At 35.1% G+C, this 26352-nt stretch overlaps 2 protein-coding genes across 3 annotated transcripts; one reads left to right on the top strand and one right to left on the bottom strand.

The window, feature by feature from the left end:
- The first annotated feature begins 71 nt into the window (after positions 1 to 71).
- On the top strand, positions 72 to 26352 carry LOC123691694 (zinc finger matrin-type protein CG9776). 2 transcript variants are annotated; one of them, XM_045636218.1, is made up of 14 exons: positions 72 to 187; positions 3029 to 3200; positions 4562 to 4755; positions 4923 to 5053; positions 5702 to 5830; positions 6004 to 6107; positions 6264 to 6382; positions 6715 to 7012; positions 7303 to 7420; positions 10690 to 10764; positions 22016 to 22239; positions 22656 to 22789; positions 24386 to 24582; positions 25503 to 26352. In XM_045636218.1, the coding sequence occupies exons 1-14, from the start codon at positions 173 to 175 to the stop codon at positions 25966 to 25968; spliced, it is 2376 nt and encodes a 791-aa protein (XP_045492174.1). In that variant the 5' UTR covers positions 72 to 172; the 3' UTR covers positions 25969 to 26352. The 2 variants fall into 2 exon arrangements, with proteins under 2 accessions (XP_045492174.1, XP_045492173.1); XM_045636217.1 differs by lacking the exon at positions 72 to 187 and adding an exon at positions 1905 to 2315.
- LOC123691696 (putative uncharacterized protein DDB_G0271606) lies at positions 19541 to 20814 on the bottom strand. The gene has a single exon (XM_045636221.1). It carries the CDS (start codon positions 20782 to 20784, stop codon positions 19627 to 19629), a length of 1158 nt encoding a protein of 385 aa, XP_045492177.1. The 5' UTR covers positions 20785 to 20814; the 3' UTR covers positions 19541 to 19626.

The following is a 26352-nucleotide window of genomic DNA, read 5'->3' as shown; positions in this document are numbered from 1 at the left end:
ACTCATCCGATTGTCTTTTCGCGGTAACTTCTACAGCCGCGCATGCGTTCTGTGCAGGCGCGCGACAATGGCTGCGCTTCAGCTGTGTCAGTGGTTTTGCTTCCCCGCCATTGAGGTGCAACGACCCGTGATCTCAACATCACAACTTCTTTCAGCCGGAAAATTGTAAGCAATGTATAAGTTTAAGGTACGTATAAGCGACATGCGTTATTTTATTAAAGTTATTGTTGTAATGTGTTTGGAAAAAAGCTGAAGGTTAAGGTCATAAGTTAAAATACAGGGTGTCCCAAAAAGTAGTGATGAACGGAAGCTGGGAGGTAGAGGACTTAGAGGGGTATCCGAATCACCCCTATGTGTGTTATGCGATTTTTCGTATTTTCGGAGTTATTACATTTTTTTCAATTTTTCATCCATCGCTGAGTACGATGAGATTTTTATTTATGGTGACGTGAATTATTGCGCTAGATGCTTGATTTTTTTTTGTGTGCTAAGCTGAAAGATAGTCCAATTCAGTATGGTAACATTTACTATCTTTAGATCTTCGAATGAAATAAAAAAAAGGATTAAATGCCAAGAAAGATAAAATTACCCAGTATGTTCACAACTTCAAGGGCCCATAAAAAAATAAAATCACATAAAAAAAGTTTTTCATTTGGCTTTTAAAAACTTGCTCTATCTATCAGGTAGCTACCCTGAAAATTTCATTTTATTATTCAGAAGGCTTCAATCGAAAAAAAGAAATTGTGCATACATAGTTATAGTTAAGTTTTTTCGACAATACAGTTTCTAACAAATTAACAATACCTCAGCACTAAGCTGAAGTACACTATAGGTATTTGAACTGTACCTACAATAAATGGCCCATGTAAATTCTGATCAGTGTAGATTTCAGTAAACTGTAAGCGATTCATTTTAGAATATCCTTATTACATAGTTTATGTATATACTTTTTTATAATTGCAAGATGAGGACACTCATCCGTTTAGTTAAATTCACAAAATATGATTAATAAAATTAACGAATTTCAAAATTATAACGCAATAAAAAAATAAGGGGAAAAAATTCCGTCGCATATATCATAATTTTAATTCTACCCATGGAAATATTATAATATAATACTTGTGTTTCTACCACAACATAGCTATATTACTTGCTCTGTGCATCATAGTTATTGTACCTAATACCTATGTAGTAGGTAGGTATATTACTTTGTGTACCTATTAGAAAATATCAAAATACTCTACCCAAAAAGTTTGCTAAAACGTATTGCCAGGATGATATCTTTTCTATTAGTTTGAGATACAAATTAATAATTAAATCGACCATCACCCATCTAATAACCAGTTGAGACGTTTTTTTTATCCGTAGGTACTTTTCATCATGAAATATAATTTAAGAACAAATGCCATTGATAAGTTGCCTATCAAAAAGTACTCGTGACTTTAATTAATTTAATAAACTGCCTGACTGCTTTAAATAAAATGAAAACAAAGCATAATATAACAGTGGCCTAACATCACGAATATTAAAATGCTATTTCAACAACTTTTTGTTATAGATAGCCTCACAGAGGAAGGATGTTTAACTGAGGATAGCCTGTCCTAAAGTTTAAACATAACTTATTCTTTGAGATAATATTAGGTATATACATAGCCCCTGGTTTCTAATAAGTTATGGTTTAATGAAAGTAGCTTGTACTTATTTATTTTCTTATACATATTATTAAGTCCAATGAGTTCGTACATAAGCCTTTTTTATTATCAGAGCAGTGCATTAATGTTATCCCTAAAGCATATTTTATCCTTCTTGATTTTATCCACAATTTTATCACATGTTTTTGATTTATTGATATATAGCAACACTACTATTTGTCTATGACGATCACAGTATTATCTATGATGACGATTGTCATCTGTCAATTTTGGCTTCAGCGCATCAGCATTCAGCGTTGAAAACTTTTATTTTCGCATAAATATTTATCATGCCTCTGATATTTTAAATCATTGAACTAATCGTGTTTTGAATATACAACAATAAATATGTCTCGTGACATGGGTCGAAAAGATTATTACAACCGCGATCGTAATTGGGATGCGTATCGACGGTACGAGAAGCCGACAAGGAAGCGTAGTAGGAGCCCTCACAGGGAGCAAGATAAACGGCGAAGCAGGTCACCTCGCAAGCCCGATAAGGATATTATAGACGACAATATACTTAGCGAAATATCTAAGCTGCCCGAGCCAAGCGAGCTTTGGGACAATCAGTTTCAACAAGAGAATAATTACACGGCGCCGGCATCCAATTTCTCACAAGATGTACGCATATGTTTGTTTTATAATTTTCTATCAATCTTATTAAGGTTTCGCCAAATACTCTATCAAAATTATGTTTGTTATGTCAACAATGCAAAAGTAAAAACTGCTACCAACAACATTAGCTACAAATAGGTTAGTTCAATACAACAATAACAGTGTTGATGCATAAAGCGAAAGGTACGAGATATTATAAGAAAAAAAAAAAAATAATGCTCTAATGGATTTTAGTTCATTTGTATTGGACAAATAAAATAATAGCTAAAAATATTATGACAGGAACAATATTGCTTGCAAATTTGCTTGTTAGCTTAGCGGTTAGAGCGTCCTACTAAATACATGTAAAGTTGACCAGTTTGTAAATATTATAGGACATTATTACACAAATCAACCTAGTCCCACAGTAAGCTCAATTAAGGCTTGTGTTGTGGGAAAGTTTGTTAATAAGATATCGAGCAGTTTATACTTCAACTAGCTTCCGCCCACGACTTTGTACGTCATAACATCTACCTGCATGCCAAATTTCAGCCCGATACGTCCAGTGGTTTGGGCTGTGCGTTGATAGATCACTATATCAGTCACCTTTGAGTTTTATATATATAGATTGTGAATTCTTAGAAAATCATCAGTACAAATTACTTAAAAACCTACATCTCATTATCACAACCCCGGTAACATGGCATAATTATTTACATTAGGTTGTATTATTTCTTTAGTCTACCTTCAACCACAACTACCAGCCCTCGTACTCTGGGCAGTATGATGAGTTTCCACCCGCACCTGGTGCTCCACCACCAGCTTCCAACGAGATGGCCTCATGGAACCAGATGTCGCTACCACCTCCACCACAGCAGGTTTATAATGTTGAGGATCAGATCAAGAAAGAAGGTAATTTTATGTTTCTTGACTTATTACTCGCGATTCATTGTATAATACTTACTTCAGATTAATAATGTAATTTATACATGTATATTTGTGGCAGTTCCATCATGATAAGAGAAAGTATGCATTCATCTAATTTTATCACAGAAATCTTTAAGATTCTATTCTCTATTATTCAATAAAAAAGAGTGTGTATGCCGAGCACACATGTCAGAAGTGAAACTTCTTTGGCAAGATTCAAAGATACCAAAATCGTTGCCTTACTCCATGATGTGAAGGTATTGCCATGGCGCGACCTTGAAATTCTACATTGAACGTGTCTAAAGAAGTTACACTTGAAACAAATTAAACTTCAAATCATACATTTTGCTGATGTAATAACAAAATGAAAGATTTTTAAAATAAAAATAAACTGTTAAAGTGTTTAAATTATGAAATAATAATATTCAAACTACATACACAATTACAAAATTAAAAAAAAGAAATTCAAATTCATTTATAAATTGAAATAATTTTTAAATCTTTTCCTTCACCTAAATACCTTCACAACATAAAAGGTATCAAAATATCTTAAATTCATTTACTGTATCCTTGAATGCTACCTTGCTGTAAGTTCTGCAATAAAAAAGGTTTTTTTTGTCCTGTTCTGATCATACTGCTGGGTAAAGGCCTCTATTCTCTCCGTCCACATGCCACTAAGTGGAGCAAGTTTGCTTCAATCCTTACAGTACTTGTTTCACCCATTATTCACGGCCAGCGCAGTTCCATTAGGACTCAGCAGATTTATGGATCTTTGGCAAATCCCAAGTGTTTATTTTTTGCAGTCAGTCACCAAGTTTGTTCACCGTAGGTAAGGATGGTTAAGGAGACGCACAATGCACATGTCCATGAGTCTTTGCTTTAGCGAAAAAGGCATGTTTCCTTTCATCATTTGCTCCTTCATAGACCAAATTATTTTAAATCAGAATTATTAAGTATGAACTTTTCATATGAAAATATATTGATTTTATAATACTCGCCATGCTACAAATCATAAGGCTTAGATTTTATATAAGCTGATCATTGTTTCGACAGTTTCATGTTATTGTTATTTTCTCAGGAAAATTATAATATTCTGCAACATTGAATGTGACTTGAAAGACTTTCTTGCTTTTTAAATTTAAACTCCAATAAAAAAAAATGATCATACATTTCCTCTTGTTGCTGATTTATGTCTAATTTTTTTCAGGAATGGCTTGAAAGTTGATTATTTGGCTTAAATGAAATTTGGGTACATCATAGATAAGTCTGTTATTATACGATTTTTAACTACTGTTAGTATATACATATAACAACGGCGTTTGACTGACATTTAAATTTTGCCACAGCGGCCATCGAATCGGAAATGCGTCACCAGAAAGCTGCTCTATCGAAACAACGCGAGGACTACATAAAGAAAAGTGCAATCCTCAAAAAAGAATTGGACACATTGAAAGATCAACGGAACGAGCTTCGGGGCGATTCTAAACGCTCCCCTAGTCCCGATACTAAACGCTTTCTAAAGGAAAATACTAAGCTGCAGGTTTGGTTTAGTTTTGCTTATAAAATAAAATATATGATGTGAATCAATTTCTTTATATGCTACCTGTAAATTTTTAATAAAGAAATTAATGCTTGCCTCCTTATGGTGCTTGTTCACAAATGAAACTTTTGTCTTACCTTGCATCAACTTGCCTTGCGTTTGTCTAGTTGGAGATACAGAATAAACTGAAGACTATCAACAATGTGGTAGACATGTTGAACGGCATCATCGGTGAGGAGGCTGCAGAGATACCGGTATCTGACGATTCGCCTGATCGCGGCTCTAAACGAAAGTCCAGGTTTGTTTTACGATTATTTTTTTATATTATTATTTGGTACTTGCAATAAAATATATAAGCAAAATTTCAAAATGTTTTTATGAATAAAGTTGATATTTCTGTTTTTATTTTCTTCTTTTTTAAGGTAAGTAATGTATAGTTTTATTATAATTCAATTTATAGAGGGAATGATTTGCTTCTACGACACAATGGCTTTAGCTTTGATATAGTGCTTCGAGACGTCTATTGCGGAGGATGATTTGTTTGCGGTGAGCACCTGGATGAAACAACCAACATTGAAGATGTTTTTATGATTGACAGCTTTATTTTGTTAATGGCTTTGAAGAATAAATAGATTTATAAGTTTATGTAATACTTTTCTGTTTTGTTTATGAACAATTGTTATTTTACTGTAGATGTGTAATTTTCCTTATAAGTAGATATTTGTAATTTAATTGGGAAATTAAATGTGATCAATTTCTCTTTGGTTTTATTTACCCTTTTATTTTCAGTACAAGGTTATTACATAACATTGCGTTCCATACTCCATCTTTGAAATGAATCACTTCACATAACGTTATTATGATCGGTTCGTTGGTAATATTTAATGTGTAATATATATAAATATTTGTAATTTGGACGGAAAATTAACTAGAGAACATATTATAGGTCCCCGTCCAACAAGAAATTCAACTATGTGTACTACGATCCGGAGATGCATTGGTGTCGTGTGTGCAACGAGTTCCCTCCGACCGCTAAGGACTACCTGAACCATTTACATTCGGCGGCGCATCATAAGTAAGTTATTTTCTACTATTAATAATTATTTGCTAACTGAAATGATGACATTCATCAATGTTATGGTTAAGGAATATCAAAGGCTCTAGTTTACGTCCTTGTGGAACTCCTATAAAAAATCACGTATATGACGCTACATTATAACTTGTAATTTGTATGTTGTATTATTGCAGGAGTGCAGCAGCGCACATGGAAGCGCCGTGGCATTCTGTGACGGGAGTTAATGAAGGATTTCAAACGTTTTCATCCGCTCCTACAAAGAGAACACCTATCAAAGGCGAGTTGCTAATCTAATTTTCTTATTGATGTGTTTCAACTTATGTATCGATTGACTATATTATGTACTTGCTTACATGATTGTTAAGAAGCTGAAAATATTTTTTAAATTTTCATAAATAAATGGTCACAACTTTAAATTTTCTTGTCTATACAGGTCTGCAGTTCTTCGTGCCGTCTACTGCGTGGTACTGCAAGCTGTGTGACCAGTTCATCGGTGACTTGCATTGTGCATCCGCTCATCTCAAATCCATCGTGCACGCTAAAAACTATACGGTAATGTAACGTTATATTAAATAATTAATTACTATTCATATTTTTGAGATCTTTGAAGATTGTAAAAGTGTGAAACTTTAGGAAAATAATGATAATAACTTTTTCGTATGGTATCAAAGAAAATAAGTATGTACCATTTTTATATACTGGCTCATCTAGACGTTACCTGACTTAAATAAGAATTAAATATTTCAATCGAATGTTACGCGAAAGACGTATTATTCTATCGTACTTACGTAGCTTCTGGTGAATTTCATGGTTGTAATTCGATTCTAATACCGTTTTTTGTATGGTTTGTTTCGTATTATTCCAATATATTAATTTAATTCCAGAACTTCGTAGAACAAAACCCGCACTGGGAAACCGACTGGATGTCGGACCGGCAAAAAGCATTCGAAAAAACTCGCGGCAAGAAGAACAAATCTATCGACGACAAGAACCACGCCTACACGGCACACACTATAACATTCAACAAAGATGGCTTCCACACGAAGACCAAGAGCCCGCCGAAGGAAGAAGAGAAGAAGAGAAAGGAGAAGAAGAAGAAGAGTAAAAGGAAGAAAGACAGCAGCAGCAGCTCGTCGAGCAGCTCCAGCGATTCGGACAGCGAGCCTGTTAAGAAGAAGAAGAGTTAGTGAATTTTGTATTGGATTAGTAGAAAGATAAATAGAAAAATAACTGTAGATAAAGAGTGATTATGATTTTGACATTTTCAACTTCTTTGAGTAAAGCAAAATTTCACTAGTTGTTTACGCGTTTTAATCACCGAAAAATAAATTCAGTGTAATTGAGTCATTATTCAATTGAGTAAAATTACATTAAGTAGACAAAATGAAAGGACTTGTATCCTACACAGACATAGTCCCGAACAAAATCCAATTATTTAACAACCTCGTATATAATAAAATAATTATTTGCAGGTAAGAAAAGCAAGAAGTTGAAGTTGGACGCTCACGACCCGCGCGTGCAAGAACTAATGTCGTCGCTCAACGAGCGGCGCCGGGCTGATAGACATCACTTTGACGCGTTGGCTAACAGGTTCCATTCTATGCACTAGATACACAATTAAAAAAAAGACGTATGGCAATCGGGGACTGCTGCGGTAAAGCTATTGCATGCTATGCCTTCAAGCCACACCTCCGCCCGTCTGAGTGGGGAGCGTGAGGTTTTTTCGTTACGGAATTTCTCGATTCGGTCCCCGCGCTCAAGGCCCGCGATAGAAGCTATGCAATAGCTTAAAAAAGAGTGTGTGTACTTATGTACACGCGTTAGAAGTTATACTTCTTTGGCGCATGGAAAAAATACTAGAATATACAACTTGAACATAGTTATCAATTTTCATACCACCTAGAACTAACTTCATGCTGTTAAATTTAGGTGTCGGTGTGCGCGCGCATCGTAAAAATTCACTCTCATCATTTTTCTCCATCGCGCCAAAAGAATAAGTATAACTTCAATAAATTAAAAACGAAATATTATAACTGTTGTGTTATTCACATTTTTAGGGACTGAGTGTGTGGCAAAATAATATCTATTAGAATTTTGAATATCACTTCCAAGATTTAACAGTATAGCTTTACTACTAGCTCTGCCGCGCGGTTTCATTCGCGCATTTTCATTTTTCATTGTGAACCCCCCGGCAAAGTCAAGTACATCTAGACACGCGGCAGCGTGTCAAGCCGAGTTCAAGCGAAGAGAACTGGCGAGCAGCAGCCGTGTGTATATTTACACGAACCATTTCGAGCCACTTTTCACCCCCTTATAACTCGAAAACTATTTAAGTTATACAAACCAAATTTGGTACATATCAAGAGGACCTCAAGATAAACAAGAACCTTAAATTTCATAAATACAGATTAAACAGTTGCGTAGATATTAATATCCAAAAATCGCAATTTTTAAGACTGACTGACTTATAGACATATACAAAACCTAACCCACTTCCAGATGACCTAGAAAGTTCAAATTTTGTAATCAACTAGGTAATAGTGAGTGTACATAGGAAAAAATCAGAAAATACTGAATTTATTTGTATTTAATTTTTTTTTCAATGACATAAATTTTGTTTGTATGGAAAAATGGAAAAGTTTAAAAAAAAAGAAAATAGTATATTCACCTTACTAGTCTTAAAAAATAGATCAAAACTAATCAGTGGCCGAAAAAAATTTTGAAATCCATCAATAAATGACTGAGATATAGATTATTGAAGTTTACATATTTTAGGACGAAACGTCTGTAGATTCGAAGCGCCTCTGACATCACACTCACTCGCGCTAGTATCGCTAGGGCGGATTACTTCGATTGCATGATTTCTTTATTCAAAACTTGGTTATTAAACGTATAATAAAAGAAAATTGTAATAAAAATATTGCCTTTATTGCCCATACAGTTAAAAATAATATATAATTTTACATAATCACATTTATTTATTCTTTATTTATGAGTGTTTAGTTTAGTTTTAATTTCAGTGTAAATAAATAAATAAATAAATAAAATCTTTATTTTGCTTTAAACATGGTATTCAATGGTGATACAATTATATTAATAAAGCACAAACATGTTTAGCCAATACAAGCATGCAAAAATAATTACCATAAATGGTGTAATGGAAGAAGGCTTCGTCGAAGGTCGAAATGATTTAATTTGCGTAATATTAATATGAGTGAAACATCTTTAGGCGCGTTTAGAGTAAAATTTCAAGATCGCGTCATGGCAATACCGTAACGTCATGGAGTAAGGCGACGATTCTTCTACAACGATCTTTGCATCTTGGTAATAGTGTGTGTACAAATTCACGCTGGATGTTTAGAAAATCATGTAATCTTTTAAACAGAAAACGAGTTTAAAAAATTGCAGATAATGACGGGGCAATGTGCGCTGACATTCATAACATACAAGAAAATATAGAAAATAATACTAAACAAACCATACAGAGAAACCGCAAGAAAAAAAAATCGTATATAAAAAGTATTATATTTATAAAGTAAATCAAATTTGCAGAGTAATTTTCTGTACAAAAAGTAATGATATCCCACCAAAAACATAAATGTAAAAATTGGAGCCGAGTTCAATCGTTGACTTAATTTGCCAAAAAAGAAATGAGATCTAAATGTGTGCCAAGTTCTGCAGACAGTCCAGAAATTTATTTACAAAAATGTATTAAGTTCTTAGGTTGACTGAAAACTTAATTGTTTTATTTTCCCTTAGAGAACAATGTTTATTCCAAAATATAACTTTTTTAATTTGAATAATATAATTATTTTCACAAAGCAAACAACTAATGACCTATTGAACCCCATAATTTGATGAGGCTAGTTTTACATACTGTTTATATTTTGTGAGGTTCTAAAAACTAGCCTCATCAAATTATGGGGTTCAATAGGTCATTAGTTGTTTGCTTTGTGAAAATAATTATATTATTCAAATTAAAAAAGTTATATTTTGGAATAAACATTGTTCTCTAAGGGAAAATAAAACAATTAAGTTTTCAGTCAACCTAAGAACTTAATACATTTTTGTAAATAAATTTCTGGACTGTCTGCAGAACTTGGCACACATTTAGATCTCATTTCTTTTTTGGCAAATTAAGTCAACGATTGAACTCGGCTCCAATTTTTACATTTATGTTTTTGGTGGGATATTTCTTTAGCACATGTGTTATCCTGATAACTTATAAATTTATTATTGCAAAGCTTCAGTAGTCTCTAGTTCCAGTATTTTTGAGCAAATTCCTTACAAATAAACTTACATAAAAATCTTTCTTTTTTATAATATTAGCACAGAATACATAATAGTAGCTAAACGCTACAGAACGGACACTCTCCGCCTCCCGCCAAAATTAATTATTACTTACCTCACCCCGCACGATCAGCCTAAAAATGGTCCGCATTTTTCTGCAAGGACGATACGCAACGAAGATTGACAACATTAATCAAATTGACTTAAAGTAATTTTATTATTTTGGATTTGTGATTATCGTTTTTCGTAGAAAATGGTTAGATATTGTGCTGTTTACGGATGTATTTCAGAGAGAGAAAAACGCGAATTTTTTTTACGCTAGTCACAAATGTGCCAACCATAAAGCGTTAACACACACATTTGCAGTCTCTACAGTGTGACTGTCAAAACGATAATTTTGTATGGAGTGTCCAGGGTATTAGTATAGAATATAGATTGTTGATACTTTTTACAGAGTCATTTTCAATAATTGTCCAAATTTCCAAAAAATGTTTCTAATATTTCGCTCACTATCAAATATCTTATTATGTTATAATATAGTATTTCAACATAAAATATATTATTTGCAGGATAAAACTGGGTCAGTTGGAAGAAGCAAGACGACACGCGCCCGAGCGCGGCCGGGAGCGAACAACTAGCGACCGGTCAGTTTATTTGTCTTCGCCCGTGGTACATATTTAAGTTTTCTCTACATAAGAACCATTCTCGTACTTCAAGCAAACGGATGTTCACGCGTGATGCCAACCAAGGGAAATAGGGATTCTTTTTTATATAGAGATTACATTGACGTATTGAAATTAAAATCGCCTATTAAAATGGATATAGCTCGCCATCCGCCATGTATAAAACATCAATTGAAATGAACACCTTACTTCGTGTCAGTAGTGTTCAAAGTCTATTGTATCGCTCATTAGAAAACTCTGCCTTATGTGTAGGGCAGAGTTTTGAGCGTGATTGTGAGTCTCCAGTTGTTTATTGTATATCAGTTATAATAATGGTTGCAGTTGATTATACTTTTCACAAAATAAAAGTGTTTTGTCTTCTGGACGTAAGTAATGATTTATCCACACGAATCGGTGCTCGATACTCACGATAAATCGATTCAAGTTTACGTGAGTATTTAATTGGCATGAATATGTATTGTAAAGCGCATTGGATTAAAGTTCGAATAGAAAATTAAACTTAAACTTTTACATTGTAGGTAGTTTGAAATGATACAATAAAGAAAAAGGACAATTTTCTTTTATTGTTTTGAATAGAGAAAAAGTGAATTAGTTCAGGATACATCGCCCATTTTTGAAAGTGACTACTATCAAGCTAATTTTCCGTTTGTAGCTTTATTTTGATGATGAGACGCCCAATAATTTCGTGTACGAAAGTCTCGATTGTGGTAGCTAACAGAGATAATAAGGATAAAAATTTTTGATTTGATGGTTCTCAAATATATTTTATTACTAACTGAGTTTTTTTTTTGTTCAATCTCAAGATAATTACCTAAATTATTCGAAAAAATATTTGTCCTACAAAATCTATGGTTGGTTCAAAGAGTCCCCCTTTCCAAAGTGTATCGATAACGAGGTCATCATAAATGATTACTAACAAGCTGATTTTTTTGTTTTCACTTAATTAATGTTTATATAATTCAACAGACATATTGTCCTACAAATTGCGTAATAAATATTTGAGAACCATCAAATCAAAAAATTTTATCCTTGTTATCTCCATTAGCTACCACAATCGAGAGTTTCGTACACGAAATTATTCGGTGTCTCATCAAAATAAAGCTACAAACGGAAAATCAGCTTGATAGTAGTCACTTGCAAAAAAAAAAAAAAATAAAAAAATAAATAAAATTATATTTATTTGCCAAAAGAGGGTTATTAAAATGAGTACAGATTACGACAGCGGACCCCGCACTAGGCACAGCCTGTCTCGCGGGGCCATAAAACGATTATACAATAAAAATGGAGGTTCACATAGGGTCCAACACGTATAATACATTAATACAATGCAACTTTGAACATCAGTACGGTATGGTCACTTAAAATAATACTAATAATACATAATAAAAGTTATATGCTTATTTACACAATTGTACAGTTAAAGTATTCTTAGAATCTGTTCTGTCTGCTTATAGTCTTTGGACACTAGAATGCTTATCAATTTAGATTTAATATTGAGTAATGTGTATTGCCGGAAGTTAACAAGTTTACTGAATTTGTTATACAAGTATGGGAACATAAAATTTTGAAAACGTTTGGAAAAGAAACATTTGGTCAATGGGGTTGGTGCTCTTAATAGCCGTTTCGATGTATTGGAGTAAAAGTTAGATTTTAAGAGTTTTTTGTGCATTGAGATGATTGCATGTAAAATATAAAGTCCTCTAACATTTAAAACATTAGCATCCCTGTAGAGAGACACTGTAGGATAGATTGGGGGCTTTCGCAGCATAACTTTTAAAATGGAACGGTGAGCTCTCTCTAGTTTGATAATAACCGAGGCTGAGGCGGCTCCCCATACAGAAATGCAGTAGGTTATTAATGATTGACATAATACCTTATATATGGTCATAAGTTGGTGTTTATCGACTTTGGTTCTGAGAGTTTTCATTATATAAATCAGGCGTCTTGTTCGAGTTGACATGGCGTTAATATGCTCATTAAAGGTGAGTTTTTCGTCCAGTATAACACCAAGGTATTTTATAGAATCTGACCTGGTAATTTGATCACAATTACAGCTGCTGCCACGGCTATCGTGGTGAGTAGATTTACCGCACATGTGAATGAAAAATTTTGGGAGAGATTTAGGAGCTGTTGCCCTGGTTTTATGAAAGCATAGAAATTTCGTCTTGGTAGCATTGAGGGAGAGGAGATTATTATTAAGCCACAACATAATTTGGGACATACCTTTTTGGCTTTTATGAAAAACTTCAGCCCAGCTTGGGCCATGAAATAAAATCGCAGTATCGTCTGCATAACATATAATATTTGCATCGGTAGGAGGGAGAGAAATGAGATCGTTTAAGTATATTAGGAAGAGGATCGGTCCGAGAATGCTCCCTTGGGGAACACCAAACGTGACGCGATCTGGCGAACTAATGTACGAGTTAATTCTCACACGCTGCGTTCTTCCCTGAAGGTAGCTTCTGAACCAATCCAGTGCACATCCTCTTATACCAACACCTTCCAATTTCCTAATCAAGATTGGAACTGAGACGGTGTCGAAGGCCTTACTCAAATCAAGAAATACTCCAACACATACCTGCCCGCTGTCTAGGGAAGAGCTTATTGTGTTCACTAACTCAGAGACGGCATTTTCAGTAGATTTTCCTTTACGGAAGCCATACTGATGCCCAGCTAGGAGGTTATGTGATTCCAGAAAAGAGACCAATCTTTTGTTTACACATCTTTCCAAAATTTTGGAAAAACTGGGAAGTAGAGAGATTGGTCTAAAATTACTAGGTTCCGAAGCGGGACCAGATTTATGTATCGGGGTAATAATTGAAGATTTCCATACCTCCGGGAAAACACCTGATGACATGCTGAGATTAATGATTGATGTCAAGGGTAACAATATGCAGCTCGCTATCTTTTTTATAAAATCATTATTTATATTGTCGTATCCTGGTGCGCTATTTCTACAAAGACCATTAATGATGTCCAGGACTTCTTTTTCGTCCGTAGGGTTCAAAAAGAACGAGTCAACCGGAGAATTCGATGGAATGAAGTTTGAAGCAAGAGATTCTTCTGTGGTATTCAATTGATTTAGCTTTGAAGTAGCAAGATTTTGACCGATATTTGAAAAATAATTGTTGCAAATGTTTACCGATTCAAGAGGATCGGTTTTGATATTTAAAAGGCCAGAAGAACAAGTTTTTGAGCTATTTAAATGTGCTATGCGTTTTATGGCTTCCCAGTAAGGTCGGGGGTTATTTTTATTTTCAGAAAGTGTTTTGCTGTCGAATTCATCTTTGAGACGTCGCAAGAGAGAGATGTAAAAGTTTCTGTAGCGTGAGAAAATTCGCTTTTTTATGGGGTTTTCGGGGTCCTTTCGCAATTCGGAATGTAATTTGTCTTTGTGCCTACCACATCGGATTAAACCTGGAGTCATCCAGGGCTTTAGAGTGTTTTTAGAACGGCTGATTATGTTCATACTAGAGTGTTTTCCTATGATGTCGGTAATATTCGTCATGAAAGTTTCGGCTGCAACTGATGCTGAATTGCAATTAAGGACCTGACTCCAATCCACCAGAAGAAGATCTTGCTTCACGGCGTCTATATTTATTTTTTTATGAATGCGTTTCGAGTTCGAGATTTTATGTTTACTGTTACTAATCCCCAACATAACAAGATCGTGGTCGGTAACATCTGATTTACAAACTATTGGGATTTTATCGAGTTGAGTTTTAGTGAATATATGGTCGAGACATGTTTTATTGTGAGTAGGGACGTTGATATCACTTTCATAACCTAGTTCAGCCATGATACAAAGATATTCAGAAGAAGTATCTTGTGTTTGTGATGTGGGGAGTATATCAATATTTATGTCTCCGGTGAAGATGTGACAAGGAAAGTTTTTTTGACAACGTAAGGTTTGAGATAAAGATTGAAGGAAAAGGTTTGGATTTAAAGAGGGTGATCTGTAAACCGCAAGGATTGAAAAGAAATCAGATATTTCAATGTATAGGTTTACACAATCGGTAATTTCGAGTTCCCTTGCTATAGCTGTTAAATTATTTTTTACGTAAATCACTATTCCGCTAGCTCTATTACTATGCTTTGACGTGTGGAACGAGTTATAGTTATTCATTTGGTTGATGATAGAATGAGGAGTCAGCCAGCACTCGGTTAGAATTATAACGTCAAATTCAATTTTGGTACGAGCCATAGTTATTAAAAAGCTGTCAAAATTCTTATTAAGACTTCTTATGTTGGTTGCAATCACATTGAGGTCTGAATGAGAAAGAATATCTGTGCAGAATTCTGGTGAATCTTTAATTTGACATATTTTATTACTGGAACTATCTATGTCCTGAATAACTCGTAAGTCAATCATTATTATGTTTTTTTATAGTTAGATGAATTTGAAAAGAGAATTAAGTTCCAGCAAACCATAGAGAGATAACTAAGAATGAGATAGTACCAAAGTGTGATGCAAACAGACAGATTCAAGACCACCAACCATTTAAAACCCATAAACACCACGGAACAATTAAAACTAATACAGGGCTTGACACTCAACAGTGTACAAATAACAACAACAAATATAGCATTTTCACATAACCATGGAAGTGTAAATAAAGTGTCAACATTTAAGCTTACAACAGATTCAATAATCAACCAACAAAAGATTAGTACAGTAAACAAGCTCCGATTTATATCTTCATCGGCATTATAAAAATTGAGACAAAAGTATCTATACAATAAAAGACTATAAAAATTTGGATCTAGTAAAACTGTAAATAATAAATTATTGCTTTTAAGAATAATCTGTAGTAGTGTAGAATATACCATTGAATTACTAATAAAATAAACAAAAAAGAAGAATATCAAATTTAAAGTAAAAACAGGAATGTACGCATGGATTGGTTTCCTTAGAGTTATCTTACTATTTAGATTTATATTTTTAGTCTGACTTGGGAGGGCAGATCCGATGGAGGTCATCATAGGAATGAATTGGAATTGCAGGGCTCCCTATATATTTTCGAAAATAAATAGTTCCGTTTTTGATCCAGCAATATTTGAAAGAGTGGGTAATGGCTGATTTACGCGCTTCACGAAACAACAGTCTTCTATCCCTTGTGAGCCTTTCGTTAATGTATACCCTTCTTTCTTGGCCTTGACCAATTATATCCTTGCTCACGAGATTTCTCCTTGATTTACCGGATTTTAAAAACTCGTCGCGCATTATTTTTCTTGTAAAGTGGATCGTAAGCGGTCGAGGAGCAGTAAGATCCTGGATATTGCTATCGGTCTTCTCTAGCCGTCTGCGTGTTCCAGATCTAGAAACACTGTCAAGGTCCGCCTCTGACATGTTTAGACCAATTTTATTAGCTAAGGTTAGAGCAATATGCACGGGATTTTCGTTAGGCATTTCTTCAATTCCAATCACTTCTATAGATTTTGTAAGCATGGATTGTGATTTATTATCGAGTTGTTGTTTTAGTTGGGATATAGTTATTTGGAGATCTTCGTTTTCACGATACTTATCTTCAATAAGTTTAATTTTCACGTCTTGGCTTTCAATTTTTGCAGAAATTCCTTCTAGTTGGGCCTGGTAATTGTTCAGTGTGGTAACAACCCTTTCCAAGTCAACTTTAAAACTAGACATGGACTGACGGAGCAGTCTCATTTCTTCGGCAAGAGTTTGCATGTCAAGAGACCCAGCTGGTTGAACGGCAGCCATAGAACCAGACTGCGGGCTACTAAATTTGCTGATTTTCTTACGTTTGGTTATATTGTCCTCCACTGCATAAGTGCGCACCGGGGTTGTTGAGTTATCCCCGCCTTTTTTTAATGTAGCTTGACAATTAGGACATATAAAACGCGTCTTTTGTTCTGTTGTTAAAGCCGTAGGGCTGACGCAGAGGAGATGAAATAGTTTATCACAATTCTCTGAGGCGCAGGTTAAATAGTTTTTATCTCTGATTGCGAGAAGGCAGGCTGAGCAGTTTTTTTGAGAAGACATTATTCAGTTTTTATGACACAATATTAATTATACACTATTTTATCACGTATAAATAGATGGTTTATTTATTAATCGGTTATTATTTAGTCAAGTTATTTTACAAAAATCACTTATTAATTTGTTTTGCACGTACAGTACAGTCAGTATGCCTCACAGTGTGTAAGCACAGTCACGCGGTGAGGTCATGCGCACAAGCGGAGCGGTGAGTCATAAGCGGAGCGACTCAGCGAGTGATCGGCTTAGCAACGCGTTTAAATTATAACTTTTAACTGCACTTAGTTGATATTACTTTATTTATACTGCACTGATTTTAAGGATTGTTGTAGCACTTTAACGATTGTGATAAGTGATAACTGAGACAATGTGGGGTAATTATAAACTTGCGAGTAAAAAGTAAGTTACATGAAAAAAGACTGTACGCGACGTGTGGACCGTAAGGCGCGACGGCGTTAACTGGGCGATGTATCCTGAACTAAATCTTCCGTCAATCACTTTCTTCACATGATAAGCCAAAGTTGTCAGTCAGTCTAACAAAAATATTTTCGTCACTTATTTTTTCACTATCCGGGTTTGGGTACTGTTGTATGGGCTAGTGGCGTCGTGATGAACATTCGCGGCCAGTGATGAAACTTGGATTTTTTAAAAGAGCAATATTTAAAGTGTAAAGTATTTAAGTATATTAAAAGCTAATATTTATATCAAGAACCTTGGGGAATTTGTAATTGTTTACAGTGAATAAACTTATTAATACGTCTTAGATAACGCCTTATTATTAATTTACACTGGTTTTCCCCTGTGATATGGAGTGATGAACTCCATATTGGACTTTCCAGAGATTGGTTATGGCTTTGTTAATATACATACTAGCTGTGCCTCGCGGTCTTAGCGTGATGATATACCCTATAGCATTTTGAAAGAGTTTTTCAAATCGGACCAGTAGTTCCTGAGATTAACGCGTTCAAACAAAAAAAAACAAATTCTTCAGCTTTATAATATTAGTATAGATAAGTGTGTCTATTTATGTTTAACTGTTTAAGTTTTTATTGTACCTACTATTGTTATGTTAGCAGCACAATAAAGTGTTTAAAATAAATAATTAGCAAGATTATCTCACCGTTACATCGTTATCATCAGTGTCAAGTTTATACGGTCCGCGAAAAATTTGATAATAATATGTAGATAATGTTTAAACAAAACCGGCCAAGTGCGAGTCGGACTCGCTCACGAAGGGTTCCTTACTATGGGGACCCCCTCCTTAATATACATATATTTTAATTTTTAGTATTTGTTGTTATACAATTTATAGCGGCAACGTAATTACACCATTTGTGAAAATTTCAGCTTTGTAGCTGTCACGTTTTATGAGATACAGCCTGGAGACAGACAAACAACGAAGTCTCAGTAATAGGCTCCCGTTTTACCGTTTCGGTACACAACCCTAAAAACGTAGGTCAATCTATAATTTTGTTTGCTGTCATCTGTTAATCCATCCTTCTGTATAAGAGCTAGCGCGCAAGAGCAACTTTTGTCTCCGCAACTATTTTGTCTCTCCCATCAACTCTATGGGGAGTTGCGTCGCTACGTGCACACACTTTCATACTAGCCCATAGGTGGGAGAGACAAAATAGTTGCGGAGACAAAAGTTGCTCTTGCGCGCTAGCTCTAACGTAACGAAAATTAATGCATTCCAATTAAGCTCAGATAATCAAGATACTGAGACAGTTTTATTCCGATATTCATCAGGTCATTTGAGTCAGCCGGATGTTTTATCATTGTCTTAAATACTTCAAGGACATGAATGTAAATTCAGTCATTTTGTAGTTCATATGTTATTAAATCTAGAATTATATCGTAGGAAAGTCAAAACTGTACATTGATTTTTTTTTAAAGAATACTTGGCGTGATCTATAGATCGATACCGAAGCCAAAAATATAGTTTTAAGAATTTTTGTCTGTTTGATTATCTGTTTGTCTGTGTGTATATCCGGGCTAAACTCAAAAAGTACTGCATGGATTTATTTCAAATTTGGACCTGAGAAATCCCAGGGGAGTAGGAACTGTGCTATGCGGGAACGCTAGGAACTTTATCGTTGTCTACACGGTCGAAGCCGCTGGCTGACAACTATGTAGTATTACGTTCCGTCTCCGCTTGGGAAACTGTCTCTTAAGTCTTAGGTAGTGTAGCTATCTGTGAAATTTGAGTAAAATCGTTATGAACCAACCATCTAATCTTTCTTCTATAATTATGTGTGAAACAATATTTTGTTATAAGTGTTTTAAAACTAAAGAGTTTGGTATCGGCTCTTCTCTGAAGAAACTATTTCTGATTTCCGATTTGGTACTATTTTAATCTATCTATGATGATTCAAAAGCGTTTCTAAAATAAATAGAATACATAGATGATGATGCGATCCCTGTCGCTATGCAATGTATCTTTTGAATAATGAAAACAAATATTTGTCATATTACATATAGGGTATTATAATCTGCTTTTGTAGGGGTATTTTCTAAGTAGCAATTAACCTTTGTCATAACCTTAGCTTAATTTGGAAAATATAATGATCGCATCAACTAGCGTTTTTTTTTTATATATAAAAATATCGTAATTTTATATTAAAAGTATAATTAAGTTCAATATCAAATGAAAAATGTCAACGATACTGGAAGATGAAAGTATAAGTAAAATAATTAAAAATCATTTTAGGGAAGATTTCAAATAATTTGTATACACAGTTTTGCTTTGATACTTTTTATTAAAAAGAGATTAATGAATTTAGATTTATCAGCCATGGTTATGCAATGCTATGTGTTCAGTGCTATTATGGTTTCTTTCTATAATTGAAGATAAGAGTACTCTCTAGAGATTCTATTGTAATTGGTGGATTATCAGCAATACATGATTTAATTTTATTGCCAGTTTCAGACAGGTTAAATGGAATAAATATTTCCATATTATCTCCCCGCAACTGCCAATCGGTCGATTTCACATTTAAACCGGCCGGCAATAATTCAACGCTTTCAAACAAAACTGTCGAACCTTCACTGCCCTTTACGTAAATCACTCTGTTATTAATTTTAACTTCCAAATCGTCATCGGTGAGTTTTTTCGGCAGACGGTAAGTAAGTTTATAGGAATCTTGAGCCACAGTTGTGGAAACCTCGATATAACATTGTAAAAAGTCCAATTCGTTCAAAAACGAGCCGAGGTGATCAAAAGTTTTGCTTCGAGGAATTTTGTTGGGGGACAAAGGTTTTTCCAACTCGAGCACCCTCTCTCGGAGCTTTTGTAACTCTTGTTCTTGTTGTTTCATTGTATTTTCTTGTTGCTTTAGTAAATCTAGCTGTTTCTGTAGTTCTTGCTGATACTTAGCTCGTTCTGTTTGTGTGATATTTTCTTTAGCTTCTGCGCAGTTTTTCTGTGACTGTTGTTCTTGATCCTTCATTTTATTTTCTAGCTCTTTTTGCAACGCGATCTGTTGCTGTAGTTGCTGTTGGCACTGATCATGTTGTAATTTTGCGTTTTGTTCTTGTTCAAGCAATTTCCGCTGCTGCTCTTCTATCTGCTTTTTAAGTTCTTGTTCTTTTGCTTGCAACGTGTTTACTTGTTGCTGTAGAGCGCCTAGCTGTTGCTGGCATTGCGTTCCTGCTTGTGCGGCCCGTTGTTGTTCAGCCAAATTCGCTTGTAGTTGCGTTATCTGTTGTTTAAGTTGTTGTTCTTGTTGCTGATGTGACGCAGCCTGTTGATTCTTTTGTTGGTGGCACTGATTTAATTGTGTTTGTACGTTCTGCGATGTAACAGCCGCATTTTGCTGCACCTGCGCTACCTGCCGTTGGTAGGTCGCACGTTCGTTCGCTAGCTGCGACTGCAAGTTGTAGACGCTCTGCTGTAGTTGCGCCACTTGCACCTGCAGTTGGTAACAGAAAAAAAAGCCATGTGACACATGGAATGTACACAGCAAAATAAATATGCGGTACATCTTGACGGGTTTGAAACACTGTGATACGTGCTCGTTGCATCGTCCAGTATTTATATGCAAAATTATAATACGGTTGACCTCTTATCACATATTATTGTGTTATTTATTGGCCAGAATTTTCCTGTGAACTGATATATTATATTTAGAATGAAATAATGACTTTATTCAATTACCTCGTGTTGAATATTTCCTTCGTCCTATTTTGTTTTTCTTTTAATTTTTTTAATATTATGTTGTTTTCGTAAGCTTATTAAGTTATTAGTATCATCTCAGTCAGTCATATTTATTTAGTAATTTACAGCAAAAATGTATGGTGTAGATCAACTTCAAAATTATTATTTAAAAAAATCATAATTTGGTTTCTTTTTAGGGTTCCGTACCGAAACGGTAAAACGGGACCCTATTACTGAGACTTCGTTGTTTGTCTGTTTGTCTCCAGGCTGTATCTCATAAACCGTGAAATTTCACAAATGATGTATTTCCGTTGCTGCTATAACAACTAATACTAAAAATTAAAAAAAATATATAAAGCCTCCTCCCTCCCCCTTAATGGGATATATTAAGGAGGAGGAAACTTTAATACGGAACCCTTCGTGCACGAGTCCGACTCGCACTTGGCCGGTTTTATTTCGACCGTTCTTTTTTCATAGATTTGAATATTTGTACCATACTTTTTTCTAATTTTACGTGATATTAACGTCCCTTTTAACCGTGAATGTTACATACTTCTATCTATCTTTACTCTCTATGAGATAATCCTAGAATGATAAAATTGATTTCGTTTCTAGTTTAATTACTTACGAATTTGTCAAATGTATTAATTTGTTTTAATGTAAAGGAAAGCACTGCTCAAATTGACTGCCTTAATTTATTCCTATTCATATCTATCCATAAACAATTTTATCCAAATATGTGGTATAATGACTCATTCCTTCGCAATATTATAATATTGTGATGTTTTGCATGTAAATAATCCATACAAATATTATAAATGCGAAAGTAACTCTGTCTGTCTGTCTGTTACTCAATCACGCCTAAACTACTGAACCAATTTTCATGAAATTTGGTATGGAGATATTTTGATACCCGAGAAAGGACATAGGCTACTTTTTATCCCGGGAAAATGACGAAATGCGGAATTCCCACGGGAACGGGAACTATGCGGGTTTTTCTTTGACTGCGCGGGCGAAGCCGCGGGCGGAAACCTAGTATTAAATATTCGAATATACAGGCGGGAATCCATACGCCGCTCCCGTTCAGCGGATCGCCGGACGGAAAGCAGACACCGCGATGACAGAAGAGAAGAGAGAAGGGACGACAGGAGGGAGGAGAGAAGAGACGATAGGAGAGAGGAGAAGCGGGAAGACAAGAGAAGGGAGGAGAAGCAAGAGGAGCGGAGGGACTCGCCGACGCCCGATGTGAAGAAGCCGGAGATACGGAAGATGCCCTTTATAGGTGAGTACACTGATGTTACGTGAAAAAATAATATTAAAAAATATTTAGATAATTGTTTTTTATCTGTTGGTGGGGTTCGATTCTACATGTCATATCAAAAAATTAGCTGCTTACTTGCTGTCACAACTTTTTTTTTATTTAAATAAAAAAATTATAATTAGTATATAATATGTATAATATATTGTTTTATTTTAATCGTTAAAACCTGCCAAAAATGTATGTCTGTATTTTATCATTTATGTATCTCTGACATTTCAGTTGCAAATACATAAGTTATTTATTTATTTATAACAGTTAATAGTAAGTACTTAAATTATTACAAAATATAATTGGGATTCATAAGCAAAAGAGAAAATCTAGATATTAGATTGATAAAATCTGTCATATGAATTGAATATCTATATTTATACTTCAAGGGAAAATGCCGGTATACAAACACCTCGGCAAGTCGAAGACGGAAGAGCAGAAGAAGGAAGAAGAGAAGAAAAAAGAAGGCGACGAAGCGTTGAAGAAGAGACAGCAAGAGATCGACGCGGAGATACAGAAGAAGGTTAGTTTCTTCTACTTTTTTAAGTTCTTGCTTTTGGCTTAAGAAGATCTATGTAAGTATATATTTTTAAAATACATATATAGCTTTGTTTTTTCTCTGCATGTCTAGCTTTTCTTCCTTTATTTAGATGCACTAGAACTTCTATTTTAAACAACACAAAGAAAACATATGCATTGTCATTATTTTTCGCTTTTTTATTGCAATTTTTCCATTGCCACTCTTTAATCCATCTTGTTGAATGATATATCTACGTATATATTATAAAAAAGGAAACCCGTTTCGTGTTGTCACGGCATCCCGCGTGAACGGGTGGACCGATTTCGATAATTCTCTTTTTATTATATTCCTTGAAGTACGAGGATGGTTATTATGTAGAGAAAACGTAAATATGTACCACGGGCGAAGCCGGGGTGGACCGCCAGTTGAGTATATATTTTGAAAGCTTATAACATACTAGCTGCTCCGTGCGGTTTCACCCACGTGGCTCGACTCCTGTTGGTCGTAGCGTGATGATATATAGCCTATAACCTTCCTCGATAAATGGGCTATCTAACACCGAAATAATTTTTCAAACCAGTAGTTCCCGAGATTAGCGCGTTCAAACAAACAAACAATTAGGAGCTCAAAGGCTTAAATGTGCATATATTTAAACACTGAAGTAGTATTAGAAAGCTTCGCATATCGCTACGCTGTCGCTACTTATATATAAGATACTATAAAAACTAATTTGTTTGCTGCAATATAGATATTTAGGTACATTGCTATTTGGTACTAGAATATTTTGTATAGTCACTTACTAAAATTTACTTTTTCAAGAAATGGTTAGTAACGAAACTAACCATTTCTTGAAAAAGTAAATTTTTTACAACATTGGTTCACATTTCTCAATAAATTTAGAAATGTTGTATTTCAATAAAAGCTTTTGTCTTAATTTTAAATAGATTCTTATTTCATTAGAATAATGTAAAAATTTTATCATTTTCGCTATCATCACCGATAGTGACAGGTATGTATCGTTTAAAATTATAATTCTGATTCTCTTTGTCTGGTTGTTTCTCGTTCAATATAATTTTGTGACTTGAGCATAAAGAAAGAAACATATTTTAATGATATATTCAAGAAACAAGTAGCGTGGTGTGTCCGTGTGTATGAATCTTAAATAAAAAATTGATATATTTTGTATAGTTAATTCTTATTAGAACACTTCTTCTGACCGTAATATCAAATGTGTATAAAATATCGTTCTAAAATAGATGCTTACTGGATATGAAAATCATATTGTGATACTGTGATCATAAAAATACGTTTTCAAACAAGCGTGTCAATAGCAACGGGCCGATTCAATCCCCCCTCTTCACAATTTACGACGATTTTATAATCCGTTACCATAGCAACGGGATTTAACACCGCTATTATATTATATAAAAAAAAAACAAAACAAATACAAAAATCTTTATTGTTACTAAAACATTCCGAAAAATATTACAATGCACTAATCTTTACATAGGATTACCTGTGTCGTGGAGAATAGTCTCTTCCAGCCCTATTTATACAGAAGTAAATAACTACATAATATAATTTTGTACCCAACCTCAGGTGGCGGAGTTCAAGGAGAAGATAGCGAAGTCGCAGCTGGAGCGCGAGCAGGAGCAGGCGGCCGCGCGGCTCGTGGGCGGGCTGCTGCCCGGCGCCTTCCTGCTGGCCCCGCCCACCCCCGCCCCCGCGCCGCCCGCGCCCGCCCCCGGCCCCGCCCCGCTCGCGCAGCCCCCGCCCGCCGCCACGCCCGTGCCGCCGTACGTATGCAGACACGCATACACAGATACATGCACATGTACACACACGTAGTGCGCCACGCCCGCCATACGTGTACATACGTACACAAACCTTCCTGCTCCCTGCCCGCCGTCATACCCGTGCCGCTGTGCGCTTCGACACACATACACAGATACATGCACATGTACACACACGTAGTGCGCCACGCCCGCCATACGTGTACATACACACAAGCCTTCCTGCTGGCCCCGCCCGCGCCCGCACACCCGTGCCGCTGTACGCATAGACGCACATACACAGATACATGCACCTGCATACACACATAGTGCGCTACGCTCATGTCGCCGCATGTACACATTACACACGCACACATGTAACCGTGTACGTGTGAATAAATCGCTAACACATTTTTGGATTTATTTAATATATTATCCATTTTCTCACACAAATAAAAGAATATTGATAGTATTTCTTTTTATTTTTAAGTAATAGTAATATTATAAACGAATAGCAAAAAAATTTATTTATAAAGCATTTGAATGCTATGAAACTAAAGTATATAATATGTGATAAATATTGTTAATAACTGTAACTCTTGTGCTAAAAATTATCATCAAGGTTTTACAAGAAAAACATAATCAGTCTAGCATTGTGGTTCTTTATCAAAATAATATTTATCCTTCGCCTCAAAAAATATAATTAATATGTTGATTAGTTTGGAATTGTTAATATGTAACAGCAAACACTGCGATGCGATATTTTCTTGTTTAACATTAATAATATGCAACTATAACAATGTCATCGTTAAACTGCTAGTGACTTATTAAGTTTTGAAACCTGCTAATGTTGTGAGAACTAAATAAAATTAATTTATTTTATTGATTACATATACACTTTGTTGTCCAAATAAATAATCTTTAAATTTCTTTCTCACCTACAGAGGCACGCAGCCGCCGGTAAACTTACCGAAAGACTTCCAAGATGCGCTCGACATAATCTTCCCGTCAGAAGTGAAACAAGAAATGAGCCAGCAGGACATGTTCCAAGGGCTCCAGGGGATCCCGGGCTTCCCGGGGCTCAGCCTCGGTGGTGTGATGCCCCAGTTCCCCCAACTGAGCCTCCTGGGCCAACCCCCCATGATGATGCCCTTCGACCTCAACTCGCCGCTGTTCCCGAGGCCCCAGCTCTATGACACTCACGTGCCCATGATGTCCAACAAGCGCAACCAGAAAAATAATAGACAGAAGCAGCAGAATCAGAATCAACAGAACCAGAATCTGCAGAATCAGAATAATCAGAAGGAGAAGGAGAGCCCGGTGGAGAAGAAGACAGAGAGGAATAAAGCAGAGTTGGATGAATTGGCTCTTCTGGGTATCGATGCCTCGGATGTTGGGGCAGGCATGTGATGGCTTGTGGATACAATGTTACAAATAAAGTACTTGGCGGTTATAATGAGGGTTTTTATTGTGTTTTACATGTGCAGTGTTATGTCTGATATAATATGGAATATGAGTTTTTTGGTAAAAATGTAATTTGTAGTATTCATATCAGAAAGTTCTGTCCCAATCTCAATTCTTATTATTTTTTTTAGATTTATATTTTTCATTTAGAATTAGTCTGTAAGATAATGTTAGTCAGTCAATCACAATACTGATAATTAAAAAGAATTGTACAATACCATGTATTGAGCATGACATGACTTGTATTTACGTTATTTTTAGTTTACGACTAAATTCTTATGTTTTTGTGTATATTATGTGATGAATAATAAAAATGTTCGACATGTACAA

The sequence above is a fragment of the Colias croceus genome, chromosome 5, assembly GCF_905220415.1.
Source record: "Colias croceus chromosome 5, ilColCroc2.1".
NCBI classification, from domain to species: Eukaryota; Metazoa; Arthropoda; class Insecta; order Lepidoptera; family Pieridae; genus Colias; species Colias croceus.
This window is presented reverse-complemented; position numbering and strand designations above follow the sequence as displayed.